This window comes from Rana temporaria, chromosome 1 (genome assembly GCF_905171775.1).
Source record: "Rana temporaria chromosome 1, aRanTem1.1, whole genome shotgun sequence".
NCBI classification, from domain to species: domain Eukaryota; kingdom Metazoa; phylum Chordata; class Amphibia; order Anura; family Ranidae; genus Rana; species Rana temporaria.
Genome location: NC_053489.1, coordinates 288,947,973 through 288,970,141, shown reverse-complemented (window position 1 = coordinate 288,970,141; position 22,169 = coordinate 288,947,973). Strand labels below are relative to the sequence as shown.

General features: G+C 42.6%; 1 protein-coding gene across 4 annotated transcripts in view; it reads right to left on the bottom strand.

The window, feature by feature from the left end:
• DOCK8 (dedicator of cytokinesis 8) overlaps positions 1-22,169 on the bottom strand; it is a 225,044-nt gene that overhangs the window by 190,420 nt on the left and 12,455 nt on the right. For all 4 annotated transcript variants that reach the window (XM_040357049.1, XM_040357040.1, XM_040357065.1 and 1 more), the window contains exons 2-3: positions 14,375-14,477; positions 1,624-1,793 (exon numbers count right to left, since the gene is read on the bottom strand). In XM_040357049.1, the coding sequence (XP_040212983.1) occupies positions 1,624-1,793; positions 14,375-14,477 (273 nt within the window). The remainder of the gene's footprint in view (positions 1-1,623; positions 1,794-14,374; positions 14,478-22,169) is intronic.

Genomic DNA, 22,169 nt, shown 5'->3' with positions numbered 1-22,169 from the left:
TTTGCATGTTCTGGATGCAAACCGAACCAGGGGTATTCGACTCATCCCTAGTGACAACCTCTAAACTCAAGAGGATGTGCGAGAATTGCTCAAATGGCTGAAGATTGTCTGGCTGGAGGTATCCGTGACCCCAGCATTACACTGACCAACCCCATCCTCACACGCAACCATCAAATTATTCTTGAAACATGGAAGATTTAATCAAATGCAGATGTAGCAGGGTCATCCTGTCAGAGTCTAATGACAGGCCATCCCCGCTGGAACTTTATCCATGCCTGTAAATACGTACAATACCTTTAAGAAGTTATGCATTGTGGGACTGCGAGTAGCGGGAGATATGGACTCTTAGAAGAAACAGACTACACTTCCCACAATGCCCTGTGTTATTGGAACATGTGACACCTCTGCACAGACTTATGGGGGAGGTTACTTAAGGAAAGGGAGTGGCTGATCTTGCTCTCTCGGGACCTGCATCTTCTCCTCTGCGGAGCTGCTGACTATAGCACAGCCGTGCTATTAGGCCTGAGGCCTAACCTTTCCGGGAGACCAGCCATCCAGAAGGAAGCAAGACCACTATACCCAGCTCGTGTTCCAAGAGATCGGAGAGGCCGCCCAGCTGACAACTGAAACAGTGGAGAGCCTGATGCCGGGATCCATGTGCTGGGGAGCAGTGATCTACCAACGCGCCTTTTGAGAAGAACTCAGGCGGATCGGGCCTGTCGGGTGAGAGAGCACATGCTCAACTTCCAATCCTCCTTTCCAGACAGTTAACCTAGTGCCACCCTACAAGCCGGAGACACGTGTTTGGCCTCTAGCTGAGACTCAGAGGCCCTTTAATTTTGTAGTTGTTATACAGAAGTGACTGATGCTGACGAGCGATCAGTTCACCAACGTTGCTGTTCAGAATCCTTTATTTGACCAACTTCTTTTCATCGTTTACCATTTGTGGATTATAAATTAACGTGCACCAACCGGCCGCAACGTGAACCTTAGTCTCGAGACATTCCTTAGTTGTTCCGCAGGATTGCCCGCTAGAGGGAGCTCGCAAGCATAGATTGCCTACACTAGTTTAATTGAATGGTACCATTCTTAGCTTAGACCTATTTATTATTGTCATTACCGATTCCTGCAAGGGCCCTTGCAGAATCATATTGTGCCATTACCTAGCAGTTGTACATTTGTGATTTAAACCTATGTTTGTTTCTTTAAACCTACGTAAAGTAAACTCATTCTTTTCGGTTTAAATATATCAACTGTGTGAAGTGTATTTTCTCGTCTGGAGGGACCATCCAAAAGCAGGTAATCCTATTGCCACATTTGTCATTGCATGTTGTGTGCCTGCTATTGTGACCCCAGCCAAGCAGAGGTCACAATACACCCACCAGACTTCTGATGTGTCAAGGGAGGGTTCGAGCCAGTTAAACAGGGGTGAGCTAAGCAAAAGAGAGTAGATCCCAAATCAACCAGCGGCTCCTGAGGGGGTAGCGCTACACAGATTTCAACCAAAATTGCTGTTGTTTTTTTAAGTTTCAAGTATTGCCATCCTGGTGCACATACCTAATTACTTATTTTATTAATCATTACATAACATTTATAGCATGTGCCATTACTGAATATACATACCCTTCTTCTGGCAGTGAAGGCTGCAATGTCCTACACTCTTTGGGTTTGTATATAAGATCCAAATCATCTTCAGGGAAGTCGCCAAGCTCGGGAAGAAGTTCATGATTTTGCATATGTGACATGAGAAAGTTTTCAAAATCTATTGGGTCAACTGCGTCGTAATCTGGAGGCTGCAGACAGAAAAAGACCATGTTATTTTTTGTTATATTTTATCTGATTTTTTTAAGTCCATATTGTCATAGATCCATATTGTCAGAATGTATAATAGGTTGAACATGGACTATTAGCATTTTTGCACCAGCTAAAAAAAAGCATAACTGTAGTATATAGTTATTACAATAAGTCAGACATATGGTCATTATGTATGTAAAAAAATAACAGTGTAAATGAAAATAAATAATTGGCAGGAAACCAGCCTGTCTTGCCTGTCAGTCTTGGAAACCTTGGTGTTTCCCAACTTTTTTTCACCTGTGTAGCTAGCTATAGTAGTAATCTAAACATTTTCTGAAAATTACAATTCTAGAGACAAGCTTGGGTTTTGTCCAAATTCAGAAATTAGATGTCTTTGTTGGGCCAATGGGCTAAGGGCTCCACAGCTGCATGTAAATAAATGGGCAGGTATGCTCATGATATTGTTGATCTAATATGTCTATGGACACATTAAGTCAATGACACTGACCTAATAAGGATACAAGTCCAAATTAGGTCATTGATATCACAAGCATTCCTGTCCTTTGGTGTATGGGGCAGGGAAGCTCTCACCCACAGCCTATTGGCCCAGCAATGACAGATAACTTTCAGCCACTCTGCTCTGTCATCAGATAAATGAGAGAGAGTTTGATTACTCTTAAAAAAAAATAATAACAGAGGAATGCTTCAAGATGTTGCTACAAAGGATGATGATGTCACATCCAAGATGGCGGCTCCCAGCAGTAGTCCCAGGTCTGTTCAATATCATAACATCATCAATAACAGAGAGATTAAGAGCAAGGAAAATTAACATATAACCTTATGTGAAAATTGTTGCTTAAATTATTAGTGACGGGACAATAGATAGAAAAACAGTGCAAAGTTTACTATCCCCTTACATGGCAATGACCTAGGTTTGGGTCTTGGAACATGGAGACCACTGGGAGCACTAAGTGAACTATTACGAAAAAAATTAGGAATAAAAGACCATAAGTATTTCAGCATCGCAAAACATGCAGAGAGTAAGGGAAAATTTCAGTTAAGCCCTGTACACACGATCGGTTTGTCTGATGAAAACAGACCGATGGACCGTATTCATTGGACGAACCGATCGTGTGTGGACCCCATCGTTTTTTTCCCATCGGTGAAAAAAAAATAGAACCTGTTTTTAATTTTTCCTATGTATAAAAAAAAAACGATAGAAAAAAAACGATCGTCTGTGTGGAAGTCCATCGGTCAAAAATCCACGCATGCTCAGAATCAAGTCGACGCATGCTCGGAAGCATTGAAATTTATTTTTCTCAGCACGTTGTAGTGTTTTACGTCACCGCGTTGGACACGATCGGATTTTTAACCGATGGTGTGTAGGCAACACTGATGAAAGTCAGCTTCATCAGATATCCGATGAAAAAATCCATCGGATTAGATTCCATCAGATATCCAATCGTGTGTACAGGGCTTAAGAGGTACATCCAATATTGTACAAAAAAATCCAAAAAGGAAAAATTTGTGACAAGTTCTGTAGCTTACAAGAATTTTAAACCTTGATCCACTTCAGACTTCTCGAATGACTTTTGTGATCCATGTGAACAAAAAGTTACCTCACAAGGATGACACACTTTTTGAACTTCGACATAAGGGAGATGTAGTCAAAGCTCATTCATTCTGCACTCCTGTGACCCGTTTTCAGCTAACAGTAGGCTGAAGCCTGCTGTCAGCTTAAGTCACAGAGCCAGTCCAGGCTGGGGAAAGATTGCATACATATGTTCAGGATCTGACCAGGAACCTGGACTGGCAGCTGGCTCAGGCTCTCAGCGAGCCACTGAAATCCCGAGCCAGCTGCTCCCGCTCACCTTCAAAGGCCAGCGATCCAGTAAGCAGGGGGGGGTGAGCAAAGCAGAGAGCTGATGACTGACAGTCACCAGCTCTCTGCTCACAGAGGACTGAGTTATCAGAGGTGTTTAATCACTCGGTTTTCAGTCTTAAGCCCTGTACACATGATCAGTCCATCCGATGAAAACGGTCTGATGGACCGTTTTCATCGGTCGTGCCTACACACCATCGGTTAAAAAAACGATCGTGTCAGAACGCGGTGACTTAAAACACAACGACGTGCTGAAAAAAAACGAAGTTCAATGCTTCCAAGCATGCGTCGACTTGATTCTGAGCATGCGTGGATATTTAACCGATCGTTTTTTTTCTATCGGTTAGGTATCCATCGGTTAAATTTAAAACAAGATTGCTTTTTATTAACCTATGGATAAATAACCGATGGGGCCTACACACGATCGGTTTGGTCCAATGAAAACGGTCCATCAGATCGTTCTCATCAGTTTGACCGATCGCGTGTACGCGGCATTAAAAATGAGTCCTAGTCGTAATATTATCAAATTACTTGGCAAGACATACAATAATTATTCATATTAAGGCTGGCCACACATTATACCATTTTCTTATTCAATTTCCTTAAGATTTACTATCAACTATGTAGTGTAAGGGCCTGCCTGATTGCATACAAATTAAAAGTGTTTAGGTTTGACCTCATATTATTATATGGTTTAGGTAAATTTCAAAGGAAAAAATTGTACAAGAAAATTGTATACTGTATGGCCAGCATGCAAGCAAGCATGTCAAAAGCTGTCAACGTGGCTTTACATTTGTATTTTTCTCTAGAATTAAAAAAAATAAAAGAAGACCCGTTAACTGTCGTCCATCGTTATATTTCCGAGTTCAGTTGATATGATTTTTCTCATCCTCACTATAATATATATATATATATATATATATATATATAAATATATATATATATATATATATATATATATATATATATATATATATATATATATATATATATTCTATACCTCATTATACATTATCTATATTTTATATACCATTTATAATACAAAGGTCTGTACATAAAAAGGAAATACCTATAGGTGGCAAATTGCACAAATAGTAGATATTTAATGCTCTAATTATTTTATCATAGAAACACACACGTAGACTGGCATACCCCTAAATGCTGAAGGACAAGGACAAGGAAAGAAACTTGTATACATAGAGCAAATTGTTATAATGAACAGTTTGAAAAGTAACATGTATACATAGTATTATACACATACATCTAAAATGAACTGTAACCAACTAAATAAGAACAGAAAAAGTTACTTCTTAATCACTTGAAATATTTAAAATATCTGAAAAATGTTATCATTCTATTCTATATTATAATATAGCAGCAAAGTGAAACAATATAAAATGTTTTTTATCTAAGCGTCAACGTGAAGAATTCATGTGCCCTTGGAAAGTATCCTCAAACCACAAATGAGAAAAACGTACCGTTCAGAAAAGCAGCTTAAGTGTTTATGAATGTTACACCGGGGTATCTTTCAAGATGGCTGCTACAGGAAATGTATAACTTCTATAGTGCAAACCTTCACAGGGCTTTGCCTAACACTGCACAAGAATCCCACAAGCAGCAGAGAACGGAAATAAACCTCTTACAATAACGTGTGTTTGAGGAAGTGACTAAAAACACATGAATACTTAACCAAAAGACAGATACTTGTAATACTTCAAGCAGAAGCGCAGATATCATAACATTCCTACTGACATGTCCTTTTCAGATTACGTCATCGTTAATTGCATTTATGATCGATTTAAAATAAAGCCATATATTTTTTTGTTTTGAAAAGAGTAGTAAAGGGTTAGAGCCTCTGACAACTTTTATTGCGGTCTATTAGCTGGATTCAGGTAGATGGGCGCATCTTTCAGGCGGTGTAGCGTATCGTATTTACACTACGCCGCCGTAAGTCAGAGAGGCAAGTGCTGTATTCACAAAACACTTGCCTCCCTAGTTACGGCGGCGTAGCGTAAATGGGGCCAGCGTAAGCGCACCTAATTCAAATGAGGATGAGGGGGGCATGTTTTATGTAAATGATTGGTGACCCGACGTGATTGACGTTTTTTACGAACGGCGCATGCGCCGTCCGTGTACATATCCCAGTGTGCATTGCTCCAAAGTACACCGCAAGGACGCATTGGTTTCGACGTGAACGTAAATTGCGGCCAGCCCCATTCACGGACGACTTACGCAAACAACGTAAAATTTTCAAATTTCGACGTGGGAACGACGGCCATACTTCACATTGACTAGGCCAGCTATTTGACTAACTTTACGCCGGAAAAAGCTGTACGTAAACGACGTAAAAAATGCGCCGGGCGCATGTACGTTTCTGAATCGGCGTATCTAGTCATTTACATATTCTACGCCGAACTCAACGGAAGCGCCACCTAGCGGCCAGCGTAAATATGCACCCTAAGATACGACGGCGTAGGAGACTTACGCCGCTCGCATCTTGGCCTATTTCAAGCATATCTGGTTTCCAGAATACGCTTAAATTTAGGACGGCGTAGATTCAGAGTTACAACGGCGTATCTACTGATACGCCGGCGTAAAGCGATCTGAATCTAGCTATATGTCTTTGCTAGAGATCTTTACTATCTCTGTTTTTATGGTAACTGTCTTTCAGACGGGCCAGACTGTGGCCAGTAGAAGTAGAAAATGTCCTGGTGTCAGTAACAACGCCCCATCATTGGTTTCCATGAGAGGAAAAGTAACCCATTATTTTTGTGAGTAGGAGGAAGAATGTACCATAATTGGTGTCAGTGGCAGGAATAGTGCCCCGTCATTGGTATCAGTGGGAGGAATAGTGCCCTGTCATTGGTGTCAGTGGGAGGAATAGTGCCCTGTCATTGGTGTCAGTGGGAGGAAAAGTGCCCTGTCATTGGTGTCAGTGGGAGGAAAAGTGCCCTGTCATTGGCGTCAGTGGAAGGAATAGTGCCCTGTCATTGGTATCAGTGGCAATAATTATGCTCTATTGTTGGTGTCAGTCACAGGAATTATGCCCTATTGTTAATTCAGTGGAATAAATAGTACCCCAAGGGCCAGATTAAGGCAAGATAAGGGCCAGATTAAGGCAAGATAAGGGCCGCATCCGGCCCCCAGGTTACAGTTTGGAGACCAATGGCATAGAGCACATGTGTCAAACACAAGGCCTGTGGGGCGAATCAGGCCCATCAAGCCAATTCATGTGGCCCTCATACTTATCCTGCAGCTGCGGCACCCCCCTCATCTCTGCCCCCACCTTGTCTCAGCAGAGAAGACAGAACTCCTCCCCCAGATCCTTCTCTATGCAGCTGCGGAGAGGCTCACCCCCACCCCACCCCGTCTCAGCAGATAGCAGTAGAGAGAAGGACAGAACTCCCCTACTGATCCTGTGCCTCTCTGTGCAGTCAAAGCACACCATTTTCTCCACCTCCTGGTCTGAGGATTCAGCAGTCTCCAGCAGCTGACTACAGCCCTCCCCTGGTCCTCCTTCAGACCCTGCACTTTCTGCTTTCCAGTTACACCCCCCCCCCCCCAACTTCTTCCCAGCAGCAGCACAAGGTAAGGGCGTGCATTGTGATGTAAGGGAATGGGGCTCTGGACATCTAGTCTTACAGGTACAACTGGCCCTTCGAGAGCAACCATAATGCTGATGAGGCCCGCAATGAAATTGAGTTAGACACCACTGCCATAGAGCATCCAAAATGAAAAAAAAAGTTTTGGATCTACCTTAAAGTGATTGTATAGTCTTTTTTTTTTTTACCTTTACCTACAGGTACCTACAGTACTTCTTCTTTAAAGAACATCGATCGTTAATTTTTTTTACTGTTCTCCCCCTATGGAATAAAGTACATTTCTAGGTGCTCCCAAATCACAGCTATGATGTCTCAATTGCACCCTCTCCCTTCTTGTTGCAGCCAATCTGACAACAGCTTGGAAGGAAATTGCTGCTTCATAACGGTCCTGCTGCTTCATCTCTTCTGCTCTGAGCACTTCCCTGAGACCAGCTCTTTTCCAGTTATGCATATTATATATTAGGGCTGCTGAAATTAAAGATTAATTCCTCGATTAATCGTTAATTTTTTTGATCGGTACTCACCTCTCCGCCGGCTTCCGGGTCTTCAGGGAGTTGATCCATATGAAAGGCCGCGGCTTCGGCTTAGCTCCGGCCATCTTGGTACACCCGGCGGCAGACTAGTAGTGGCATGCTGACGTCATCATCACCTGCCTGCTTGTGTCGTTTGTGGACGGGTCTGCCTGCTGTCGTTTTTTTTTTCCTGGTAAGAGCAGGCAATTCCTATATATACAGTGGGGGAGGTGTGGATATTACAGTGGGGGAGATGTGGAGAGATGTGGACATTAAAGTGGGGGGAGATGTGGATATTACAGTGGGGGGGAGATGTGGATATTACAGTGGGGGGGGGGGATGCGACTCCCCAGTCTCCTCCCAAATAATACACACTACTAGAAATCTCATAGCTTCCAACTGTCCCCAATTTGGAACAAATTTCCTCTGTCCCTCTTTCCTCCTCATTTGTCCCTCATTTTGGTCTGATCTATGTAGTATGTATATATTTTTGTCTTTCAGCCAAAGACTTTCATCCAAATTCTAAATTGCTGCATCTGTAAATTTCTAAAGCCAATATAAAAGGAATTGTAGTGGTAAAAAAAAGCACTTGTGGGTTGAACTAATAATTTTTTTTTTGGATACCTCTTCTTTTAGGGGGGGCATGATCGGGGAAGGGCCTACATACATTTGCGAATAGGTATGAAAAAATAGGAAATTGGGAGGAAGGCTTTAATAAGAGACCCTTATTTGGTAGACCATATAGGTCTGGTACCTCATCCTGATCATTAATATACAAAATAATGGACCCAATTTTTATAAAAAATATCAAAACTGTATTGTATGATAAAAATTGCACATGTATACAAACAACATACAAAACACACAAAAAGCTGCACATAAAACATAACCAAAACCATTTAGTACTCCTTGAATTCAGATTTGTGGTGGCTCCCTTATAGTTGTTGCTGTCATTTCGACGCAGTTTGCATTTCACAGGAGGTAACCTGCTTCTTCGGGAAAAGTTTAAGCAAGAACACTCACGTTTAATTGTCAAAAATGTCAAAATAGAAAAACACATTAAATGGCCCCTACTACAAATGGTCATTGTCACCCATATAATGCCACAGGACGGTCCTCCTCATTTCCCAAAATAGTCGTTAGTTCCAATGTAATTCATAGTCAAATCGTATAGTGTACACCTAGTGATATACAAGGTGTTATATTAGGTAGGTAAAGAGGTTCCCATCATGGCGTTCCTCAGATCAGCGCGGCATGTGAAAGATTCTATCAGCAAAATCTATGTGTTTTGTATGTGGTTTGATATGTACAGTATAAATGTGCAATTTTTATCATACAATAAATACTTTTTGATACTTTGTATAAAAATTGGGTACCGTTATAGTCTTTCTATTTAGTTTGTTAGGGTCCATTATTTTGTATATTTGCCAATAGGTGCCCCCTCATTCCCATTTCAAAAAGTTGGAAGTTATGGAAATCTAGGTGTCTGGTGTTTGTGAAACTAAAATGTCTCGTTTCCCATCAAATCCTGACAAAGCAGGCTTGAAATGGTAGTTTCACAAAGCCTTCATAATTGCAACAAATGTTGGAACTGTCAATAGAAGCAAAAGCTGCAACCTTGCCTTGGGCCCCATTTAGTCTTTATTCAGCCCTGGTTATGAGAGCAGTGCAACAAATGTTTATGATGGTAAAATGCTCAGGGCATGCATAATGGAGACAAGCAGAAAAGACAGGCAAACCAATTAAATAAACACAATTTAAACATTTAAAAGTCAGGAAGGCAGCATACAGAACCCCACTGAACTGTATGGAAGCAATTACAAATGCATGCAATACCCATGCATTTGCATACGTAGAAACGGTACATGAACTTGCATGACAAAAAAAAAATACAACCACTAGCAGTGCGACCTGTAAAGCAACTACCCATTCCCCTTCACACACCAGAAGTTCTTGTATACAGTACATACCTCCATAATTCTGGAAGCCAAAAAGAAAAAAAAAGTTCATCAAGTTTAAGTAGCCCATTACCCAGCATGATACAACTACTTATTGTGGAAGCATGCTTCAGTTGATTATCAATGTGTAAACACATCTCTCACCAATGGCTTATGTTCTATTATGATACAAATATTTTGAAGATTGTAGCTGCGTTCACACCTGAGCGTTTCCAGCTCGTAAAACGCATGAAAAACACTAAACAAGCAAACATGGGCATCCGCTCCATAGGGCAAGGGGGGGCAATTAACGCCCCCCCCCCCTTGTAAAATCGAGATGGTGTTGAAGAGTCTCGCGGCCGCAGGCTGTCTGAGCGGTCCCGGGCCAGATGTCACACAGACACAGCGAGCAGAGTGAAGCCGCCTCCCCCTCCAGTGTTTATGTGTACACAGGGGGAGGGAACCTGCTGTGACCCGGCCGTGCTGATGGCTGATCTGAGGTACTGAATGGAATGGGGGGAGGGGAGGTTCGTCTGTGCTGAATGGAGGGGTCTGTGTGGAATGGGGGGCTGTGCTGAAGGGGGGTCCATCTGTGCTGAATGGAGGGGTCTGTGCAGAATGGGGGGGGTCTGTGTTGAATGAAGTGGTCTGTGCTGAAGGGAGGTCTGTACATTCTCTAGGCTATATTTATATGGCATGGGGTGAAGCTGAATTATCTCAAGAGCTATTTCGCACTGCCAACTGTCCGCGTTATCGGTAAAGCGCTGCTAAAAAGTGCCGCTTTACCATCGTTTTAGCTGCGCTATTCGGCCGTTAGCGGGGCACTTTTAACCCCTGCTAGCGTTTGAAGAAAGGGTTAAATGTGTATCGCCGCTGTGGAAAATTTCAGTGGACGCATTCATTTCAATGGCACCTGTTCACATCTTAGCCTTTTGTCACCTGAAGCAAAACGCCTCAAGTTCAAAAAAGTACTTGAGCTTCTATTTGGGAAGATTACAGTCTTTTTCTGCTTTTTACATTGGTGACCTTTTAAACTGTACAAAAACACTGCAAAAAACTTGGGGAAAAAATCACTGCAAAAATCGCTGTTAAAAACACGCAACTTTCTGCCTGAAAATGAAACGCTCAGGTGCGATTGCAGCCTTACTTAGTGAAACTAGTGTTCCCCCAGTTTCAGAAGATGGTTATTAGTAATCTGATCAAACATCTGTTTTTATGTATTACTAAAATTCCATAAATCGTTATGCATTTCTTAACCAATAATTTGAAATGGTCAGAGAGCGCTGATCGGAGTGTTATGGCGGGGGGGGGGGGGGGGGCGTCCCCCTGTCAGAACACAACAGCTCAGCAGGGGAGATCGCTGAACTGACCTTGCATGGGAGTACAGCGGCTCTGACCGGAGCTGTCAGTTTTTTTTTTGTGCAGCCCGCTGGGTTGAACAAAACACAGACGAATAGCGTGTACCGGGCTTTAGATGTGATGGCTGCATTAGTTTTACACTTTTTCTTTTATCTCAACCTGATGATCCTGTCATTAACTTGCTGCCTTCCTAGGGCAATAATCATATTGAGAAGCATGGTCATCCTAGAAAAGAGTGTGTTGGGACTACATAACACCTCCCACTTGTAGTTCTAGAAGATAGTACGGAACAATGCTAACTGATAACAGTCCAGAGGCACAAAGCAGAAGAAGTTATCAGCTCACAATATTTCTGTCTGGATTAACAGATATTTTGCTGAAAGTGTTACTAAACCCAGGACCCTGCATTAATTATATCTGGTCTCCCACAGTACACATAAATGCAATTATTTTAGTAAATATAAACTGCTAAATACATTTTCTCATCAGCAGTTAGAGCAGTCTTGTGATTATATCAGTGTTCAGCCAAGCAATGGTTAAAGCTTGTAGTTTTCTGACTGTCCTATGAGACTGTAAGACCCCTGACTCTCTGTCTGGACAATGTTGATTGGCCCTGTGCTGATCACATGCACTCTCCCAAGTAAAGAAAATACCGCTCTAGCAATACACACCAAACTGAGCATGTGCAGCCTTACTCCATAGTCTGTGTTATCGGGAAATGATCAGGGAAAGAAGGGGAGGATCAGAGAAGACAGGATCAAACAGCCTTTTTTACACAATGCAGAGGATAATCTCCACAGTAAGGATAACTCTTGTGGGTTTAGTAACACTTTAACTTGTTAAACAGATAAGATAAAACACTTTTAATGGTATATTTAACAGACCAAAAAGAAGCAAAAAAGAGAAATATATTTACATATCATTTAAAAGTGGAACTGCAGACAACATTTTTTTTTTGTCCTCGACTAAGTGAGTAATGGTTAGAATCTCAGTCAGTTTTTTAATGCTGTTTTGGGTGGAATTCATGCATTTTTTTTATGCAGAATAAAAACGCACTTGACTTCATCTGGTGTGGATCAGCCCATAGGCCTCATTCTTACCATATGTGCATAAAAACTGATAGAGAAGACACATAGATTTGACTTGCATTGAATATTTTGGGCTTTTTAAACCAGGTGCAGAGACTTGCATTTTTCTGTCTCTGCAAAGACACAAAGAAAACAATAGTTTTCTATGTCCCTTGTTCACACCCTAACCCTGGTGTCACGGGAGTTTGTTTTTCTGCCTAGAAATTTGCAACATAAAAGGTCTCTGCCCTATTAACACCAAAATGTTGATGTACATAATGCATACATGTTGCATATTCCTGTGCAGAAAATATACACGCATGATACGAGTGTTTTTTTTTTGTTCAATTGTTGTTTTTTGTGCCCTTGCAGAGACAGGTGCGGAAAAACACATATCTCTTGCACATAGTGTGAATAAGGCCTTAAAATGGTTGTAAAGGTTCATTTTTTTTCTTTTTTTTTTAAATAACAAATGTCATATTTACCTCCACTGTGCAGTTCATTTTGCACAGAGTGGCCCCGATCCACGTCTTCTGGGGTCCCTCGGTGACTCTCGCAGCTCCTCCCCGCAATAGCTAACCCCCTTTGGAAAGCTCTCTCCCTAGGGGGTTACCTTGTGGGCCTGCTCCCGAGTCCTGCATTTGGTGTCCATAGCCGCTGAGCGCAGGACTCAGACCTGCGTCGCCCCCCCCCCCGCATCATTGGATTTGATTGACAGCAGCGCGAGCCAGTGGCTGCGCTGCTATCAATCTATCCAATGAAGAGCCAAGAAGCCCGGCAAAGATTCAGCACGTTCATGACACGGAACTTTCCAGGGCTCGGGTAAATAAAACAGGGGGCTAGTGGTACCGGTAATCGTCAAGATGTTTTTTCAGCTTAATGCATAGAATGCATTAACCGCTTGCCGAACAGCCACTGCAGTTTTACAGCGGCAGGTCGGCTCTGCTGGGCGAGATCACGCAGCTATACGTCATCTCGCCGAGCAGCCAATAGGGGCGCGCAGTAAGGATAACTTTTGTAGGTTTAGTAACACTTTAACTTGTTAAACAGATTAGATAAAAACACTTTTAATGGTATATTTAACAGACCAAAAAGAAGCAAAAAAGAGAAATGTATGCACGCGCGCGATCACCGCCGGGCATCCGCGATCGCTCGTTACAGAGCGAGAATCGGGAGCTGTGTGTGTAAACACACAGATCCCGGTACTGTCAGGGGGAGAAATGCCTGATTGTCTGTTCATATAATGTATGAACAACGATTTGTCATTTCCCCAAGTCAGTCCCACCCCCCCTTCAGTTAGAACACACCCAGGGAACATACTTAACCCCTTCCTTGCCCCCTAGTGTTAACCCCTTCCCTGCCAGTGGCATTTTTATAGTAATCAATGCATTTTTATAGCACTGATCGCTATAAAAATGCCAATGGTCCAAAAAATGTATCAAAAGTGTCCGCCATAATGTTGCAGTACCGATAAAAATCGCTGATCGCCGCCATTACTAGTAAAAAAAAAAAATTAGATAAAAATGCCATAAAACTATCCCCTATTTTGTAAACGCTATAACTTTTGCGCAAACCAATCAATAAACACATATTGCGATTTTTTTTTACGAAAAATATGTAGAAGAATACGTATCGGTCTAAACTTAGGAAAAAAAAATGTTTTCATAAATATTTTTGGGGGATATTTATTACAGCAAAAAGTCAAAAATATAATTTTTTTTCAAAATTGTGGCTCTATTTTTGTTTATAGCGCAAAAACAAAAACCGCAGAGGTGATCAAATACCACCAAAAGAAAGCTCTATTTGTGGGAAAAAAAGAACGCCAATTTTGTTTGGGAGCCACGTCGCATGACTGCGCAATTGTCAGTTACAGCGATGCAGTGCCGAATCGCAAAAAGTGGCCTGGTCTTTGACCAGCAATATGGTCCGGGGCTGAAGTGGTTAAGGCGATAAACCATGAACCTTTACAACCCCTTTAATGATAAAAGGTATTTTTTTCAATTGCGACGTGTCAGGACTGCATTTGTGTAGACTTCTAGAGTTTCTGATAGGTCCACTTTAAGGGATATACTGTATACATAATGCAGGGAGAGAATAGTGGTACTGGTGGAATACCATTTGTTTGTCCTGTTTGGGTAGATTTGCTAAGGATTACACATTTGGAAATCAATGTCTATACTTTTATATTCTCTTGTATGTCAGTTAATGTGGTCATACTCACTAGTTGTAAAGGAGATGAATTCTGTATACTCTGACTACGCTGATGTAAAAATCCAGAGGTACCATGAAGGGTGACATTTTTCCTTATTTCTGCTGAAGAATACCTGGATAAAATAAACAACAAATTTCATCTTTAAAGACATTCTGCCAATTAAAATTTTGTAATTTACAAATTAATCCAAATATTACTTAAAGATTCATCGTTACTAAAGTTATTCATCATACAGTAAGTGTTAACAAGGTGCTGTGCCCCCCAAAAAGTAGAGAACAAAAGACTAGCTTTACCCTCCTTGTGTCAGAGCTGGTCCCATGAGGACTGGTGGTCTGATTACTGGTGAGGTTATAATCAAGAGGTAACAGGAAAGGTGCAAAATGGATGGTACAGGAAGTGAGTAGTGCTATCAAGTCTTTTTAAGCCCTGGTTCACATTAGTGCGATTTGATATATGTCAAATCGCATGTCAAATCGGCGGCAATTGCCGGCAATGGCAACGTCCTAATCTGTGTGACGCTGATCGAACCGTTGATCGGGTAAGTGATCAACAATTGGGGTGAATGCCATTAAAATGTAATCCCCACCCCCCCAAATGACACCATAGGCTGGGGGGAAATGGGTTAACTTTCGCTGTATGACCACAAATGCAGATGGGGGGGGGGGGGGGGGTTCGTGGTTTGAAATGACACTGCCTTGACTGGCTAAGGTTTACTTTCACTGTCACTGCCCCCTCCCCCCCCCTCATTGGTGGTCTTCGGGAGTGAAAGTTAACCCCCATCGCCCACCCACTAAGCACTGGTGGTCATATCAGTGAAATTTTGAAACCACCATTCCCCCTTCTGCATTTGTGGTCCAATAATAATTATTGGACCCATGGAAACACATTCAAGGGTATGATTTCACGTCCATTGACACCAATTCAGGGGTTGATTATTGCGCCCATTGACACCAATTCAGGGGTTTATTATTGCGCCCATTGACACCAATTCAGGGGTTTATTATTGCGCCCATTGACACCAATTCAGGGGTTTATTATTGCGCCCATTGACACCAATTCAGGGGTTTATTATTGCGCCCATTGACACCAATTCAGGGGTTTATTATTGCGCCCATTGACACCAATTCAGGGGTTTATTATTGGGCCAATTGACACCAATTCAGGGGTTTATTATTGGGCCCATTGACACCAATTCAGGGGTTTATTATTGGGCCCATTGACACCAATTCAGGGGTTTATTATTGGGCCCATTGACACCAATTCAGGGGTTTATTATTGGGCCCATTGACACCAATTCAGGGGTTTATTATTGCGCCCATTGACACCAATTCAGGGGTTTATGATTGCGATTATTGACACCAATTCAGGGGTTTATTATTGGGCCCATTGACACCAATTCAGGGGTTCATTATTGGGCCCATTGACACCAATTCAGGGGTTCATTATTGGGCCCATTGACACCAATTCAGGGGTTCATTATTGGGCCCATTGACACCAATTCAGGGGTTTATTATTGGGCCCATTGACACCAATTCAGGGGTTTATTATTGGGCCCATTGACACCAATTCAGGGGTTTATTATTGCGCCCATTGACACCAATTCAGGGGTTTATGATTGCGATTATTGACACCAATTCAGGGGTTCATTATTGGGCCCATTGACACCAATTCAGGGGTTCATTATTGGGCCCATTGACACCAATTCAGGGGTTTATTATTGTGCCCATTGACACCAATTCAGGGGTTTATTATTGGGCCTATTGACACCAATTCAGGGGTTCATTATTGTGCCCATTGACACCAATGCCATTATATGCAGCGTCATATGGGAAAAAATAATAATTATTGGGGGGGGGTAACGACATGTTTTACTGCACCATTTGACACCAACCCTATTGATGCCTCTGACAACACTACGTTTTTTTTGCATTTGTGGAACAAATTATATATATATATATATATATATATATATATATATATATATATATATATATATATATATATATATATATATATATATATATATATATATATATATATATATAATTAGGCACATTATTTAGCAGACTACAGGGAGCAGATAAGAGAAATAAATTGTTCGATTTTACATACACTTATTCTGAATTAGCTGGGATATTCATGATTCGCCTTATTTTGTCCATGCTTTAATATTTACACAATACCGAGTGGATTCTAAAATGTTCCATTGTTCAAGCATTAGAAGGCTGTAAAATAGTTTCACTCATGTCGCTACCTGTCATGACTTTCCAGATAAGTAGCTAAGTCAATAAGAAATATCTAACAGACACACGTGCTGGCTTCCAGAGTCTGTGGGATGTAAATCCCTCATCTCTGATCTGTTGGCTTGATCCTTCAGTAGCTATTGGACTAACATTTCTAGCAGCAACAACACATTTCTAGCAGCCATAGAGATGAAAGATTGGCCTACAAATGTTCCTGCAGCAACGTCTTGGAATGAACAATTAATTCTAACGCTGCAGGGGACGAAAAAAAGGAAACAAAAAGTGAGGCAATTCTGTACATTGCAACAAATATGACGTAAGGGCTTTCAAAAATCTACTTCCTCTGCTAACCACAGTCCTTCCTAAAGTAAAATTGTGAAATATCCTGTAAAGGACCCACTGTACCGGTCTTATACATTTGATGGACATGTCTTGCCTAATAGACCATGATCGAATATACATTGTTATGTTTGGGAACTCTCAGTGCCCATTTAAATCTATGGCAGGTTTAGGCAGGTGAGTTGTCACACAAATAAGTGCATTTCCTTTGCGCACTGACGTGCGTTGTGACGCCCATCGAATCGTGTTTTCAATTAATTTTTTAATTTGGAGTGGATTGGGTTAACAGCCACTGACCAAAGCTTGGCAATTCCTGTTGCTATAAAAATGTACAGGTGACATGTATTTTGTTGTACTGCTATTAACTTCCATGAGGCGATTCAGTTCGGATGTGTTGCGCTATACAAGTTTTTCACTCACTCACTCACTCAGCCATTCCAAGACACCAAGTCATTGTAAAGGCAGATTTTTTTTATCTTAATGCATTCTATACAGTATAGCAGGAGAAGGAAGCTGGACACATGGGGGGGGGGGGGGGTGAAAGTGATCTGGGGTCTCAGCTCACAGTCTACAATGATCACAGTACAGGCAACCACATTAAAGCTTTGTTTCCACTAGTGCGACTTTGGACACATAAAGTTGCATGACAAGTCACAGCCCATTGATTTCAATGGCACCCCTTCCCATCTACGTGACTTTAGAAATAAACGACTTTGAAAAGGTACCTACAATGCTTTGATGCGACCTTGATCCAGAGAGAGTAAAGTTGGATTAAAGTTGGATTAAAGCTGCACTAAATGTAGCCTCAAAGCCGCACTCTAAATTGTGCAACTTTGGGGTCGCAATAGATCAAACATAGACTAAGGCTTTGTTTCCACTAGTATGACTTGTCATGCAACTTTGGACACAAAGTCGCATGACAAGTCACAGCCCATTGATTTCAATGACATCCATTCCCATCTTTGCGACTTTGAAAGATACCTACACTACTTTGATGCAACTTTAATCCAGAGAGTGTAAAGTTGAATCAAAGCTCTAAATAATGCAACTTTAAGGTCGCAATAGTGGAAACGTAACTTGTCATGCGACTATGTGTCCAAAGTTGCATGACCAGTCACGGCCCATTTTTTTTTATGGTACCTGTTCCCATCTATGCGACTTTGAAAAGGCACCTGCAATGCTTTGATGCGACTTTGATCCAGTGTAAAGTTGGATCCAAGCTTCACTCAAAGTCACACTCCAACGTTGCACTCTAGTCTTAGGCTACATTTCCACTAGTGCGACTCTAAAGCTGTGTGATTTAGAGTACAATTTTAAGTGCAGCTTTGATCCAACTTTACACTCTGGATCAAAGTTGCATCAAAAAGTTGCATCAAAGTAGTGCAGGCACCTTTTCAAAGTCACTGATTTTCAAAGGCGCATAGATGGGGTGAAAAAAAATCATTTTTGACTGGACATCCACTTAAAAGTTGAAGCCATATACCGGTTTGTAAGAAGTGTGTGTGTGTGTGTGTGTGTGTGTGTGTGTGTGTGTGTGTGTGTGTGTGTGCCATGTGCTGTACCAAAAAGAGGCTGTGAAGATAGGAAGTTATCCTTCTCTATCTGACTAATGCCCCGTACACATGATCAGAAATTCCGATAGCAAAAGTCTGATGTGAGCTTTTGAACAGAAATTCCGACAGTGTGTAGGCTCCATCGGACTTTTGCGGTCGGAATTTACGCCAACAAAAGATTGAGAGCTGGTTCTCAAATTTTCAGACGGAAAAAAAATCGGAAAATCCGATCGTCTGTAGCAATTCCAACGCATGCTCCAAAACAATTTGACGCATGCTCTGAAGCATTGAACTTCATTTTCTCGGCTCGTCGTAGTGTTGTACTTCACCGCGTCTTTGACGGACGAAAGTTCAGAGAACTTTTGTGTGACCGTGTGTATGCAAGCCAAGCTTGAGCAGAATTCCGTCGGGAAAAACATCCAAGGTTTTTCCGATGGAAAATCCGATCGTGTGTACGGGGCATAAGGATAGGAGAGATGGGGGCTGGGCATGACAGGGGCAGTGAAAATGATCAGTAGGCATGCCTGTGTATGAGAGAAGGACAACGTTTTCAGGAAGTGATGCAGAATTCAGATAAAGGGAAATAAGGTTGTCCCTGAAGAACAGGAAGTAGCCAATTGTCTAGCTTTGATTAGACTTTCTAAGCTTGGCAATCAGCTATACATAAAACTAATAATGTAAAGATAAAAATATTTTACATATAATTAAATACAAATTTTGACTGGATTTTTACTTTGCACCAGCCTTCTTCAAGTATGTGAGTGCCCCCCACCACCCCGTGCTCGCTGAGACCTATGGAGTCTCCAGTTAATGTGTGCTCTTGTTTAGTAATATAACCTTCAATCACTGCTGTGGAGGAGGAAGAGGAGGAAAAACATAGCTTTAAGCTCAGTGTCCCTCTTGCTCTTTTAGTGAGCACAATGCGGGGAATGGCCGCAAATAAGATTTTCTAAATTGGAGTGCGCACATGGTGGACACTTTGATGGGACTCCATAGGTCCTAGGTCCTGGCAGGCACAGGGGGCACCCACATACCTGGAGTCAGCCAGGGTAGGCAGGGGGCAGCATGAGGGGAAAATGTATAAAAAAAACAGCAAGATTGTGTAAGTTGGGGGTCAGCAACCTGTAGGTCATGATCTTCCACAAGAACGAGGCCAGGTGACTGGTAGATCGCGGTCAGGGCTTTTTGACCTGCCACCCCAGAGCATCAAACAGTGTGCAATGCAGAGGGACTACTTGTAAAGTTGGAGCTGTAGTAGGGAGCAAGAGTCGCATAAGCCAATGCCTCCTCTGTAGTGCTGGCTTCTGTCCTACGCGGAGTGATACCAACTGCACTCCACCTCTTATACCGGCTAGGAGGTTTCCAGAGTCATGTCAGCAGCAGGAAAGAAGAGATATTCAGGTCAGTATGAAGGAATACACTGGGCATAATAGTAAAGGGCTTCTTTCACACTGATGTGCTGCAGTTTACCCACACACTATGGCCAAAAGCAGAATCCTCTGCAGCTCCAACATCCGTTTGGGAAAATGTTTAGAAAGTATGCACTGAAGACCAGGAAGCAGCCTTACAGATCTGAGCCACTAAAGCCTGATGGCTAAAAGTCCAAGAGGTTCTTACGCTCCTGGTAGAGTGTGCTCTTACCCTAAAAGGAGGAGCCTAAGGCCTCGTATACACGGACGGACTGTCCGATGAAAATGGTCCGCCGGACCGTTTTCTTCGGACATGTCCGCCCGGAGATTTCTGTCTGATGGTTGTACACACCATCAAACAGAAATCCACGCGGACACAATACGCTGTGACGTGGCCGCGCCGTCGCCGCGACGATGATGCGGCGACGTGCGCGGCCCTGGAAGGTCAATGCTTCCACGCATGCGTCGAATCACTTCGACGCATGCGAGGGCTTTCGGCCGAGCGGACATGTCCGGTGAGTCTGTACAGACGACCGAACATGTCCGACGGACAGGCTTCCAGCGGACATGTTTCTTAGCATACTAAGAAACATTTGTCCGCTGGAAACCTGTCCGATCCGCCGGAAAATTGTCCGGTCGGACGTACAGACGACCGAACATGTCCGCTGAAACTGGTCTGCGGACCAGTTTCAGCAGACATGTTCGGTCGTGTGTACGGGGCCTTACTCTTCAATCCATAGGCCTGAATGATTAATTGGTGAATCCAAATGGGCAATAGATGTCTTGGATGCTGCTTGCCCCTTCTTGGGCCCCTCCAGCAATACACAAAAAGCATCTGAATTCCTGATTTGTGCCAACCTCTTCAGATAAACTCTGACAGCTTGCACTACATCCAAGCAATGCAGCCAATTTTCCTCCATCAAAGAAGGATGCGGGAAAAAGGTGGACACTACAATGTCCTGATTTAAATGAAAACTAGACACCACTTTGGGAAAGAAAGTCATAAGGGGACGCAGCACCACCTTATCGTGATGGACAAAATATGGTTCTTTGCCACAAAGAGCCACCAATTCCAATACCCTTCTTGCTGAAGTGATAGCAATCAGAAAACCTTTACTTTCAAGTCAAAAGGATCAATGGAATCTCCCAAATAGGTTCAAAAAGTTGTTACTGTACAAACGGAACTTAAAACTTAAATCCCAGGGTCATAAAGGTAGTCTGATGTGAGAGACCAAATTAATCACACCCTGTAGAAAAGTGTGAGGCTAAAGATCTCTGAAAAAATATAGACGAGGCCGGGATTTGTCCCTTATTTGTTCCCGGAGCCAAATTGATTTCCACGCCAGACTGAAGAAAATAAATGATTCTCCCAATCAGACCCTGTGATAAATATTTCTAGTGACCGCTTTCCTGGCATTCACCAGTGTAGTAATCCGGTCCTGAAATACCACAGTCCTTCAACACCCTGGCTTCAATAGCCATGCCGTCAAATTTAGAGACCGTAAAGCAGGATGGAATGTTGGTCCTTGAGACAGTAGGCCTGGGTGGGCCAGAAGCATCCTTGGTCCGTCTAAAGCCAACTTCACCATTTCTGAGTACCAGGCCCTTCTGGGCCAAGCTGGGGCCACCAGAATGACAGACCACTTTTTTGGGGGGATCCTGCATAAAAGATGCAGCAGCAGTGGTACCGGGGGAAAAGCATAAATTAGGGAGAACTGGTTCCATGGAACCACTAGAGCATCCACTCTGTGAGTGGATCCCTTGCTCTGGACACAAACTGGTCCAGTTTTTTGTTGAACTTGGATGCCAACAGAACTACCATCTGGCGTACTCAACCGCTGGCAAATCTTTAGAAAACACATGTAACTGCTGACGGCCGATATAGTCTGCCTTCCAGTTGTCCACCCCCGGAATGTAGACTGCCGATAGCACTGGCACATGTCCCTCTACCAAATTCAACACGCGGCTTGCCTCCCCCTGAGCCAAGCAGCTCTTTGTACCACCCTGGTGGTTGATATACGCCAAACCTGTGGCATTATTAGACTGAACCATTACCGGCTGCTCCTGAAATTTGACTGACCAAAACTCCAGAGCGAGGCGCACTGCCCTAAGCTCTAGAATTTTGATGGGCAATCTCAGTTCTGACCGGGACCACCTTCCCTGGACTGTGAAGTCCTCCAGAACAGCCCCCCAGCCGGAGACACTGGCATCCATGGTCACTTTGTTCCAATTTAAATGAAGAAAATACCTCCCCTTTTCC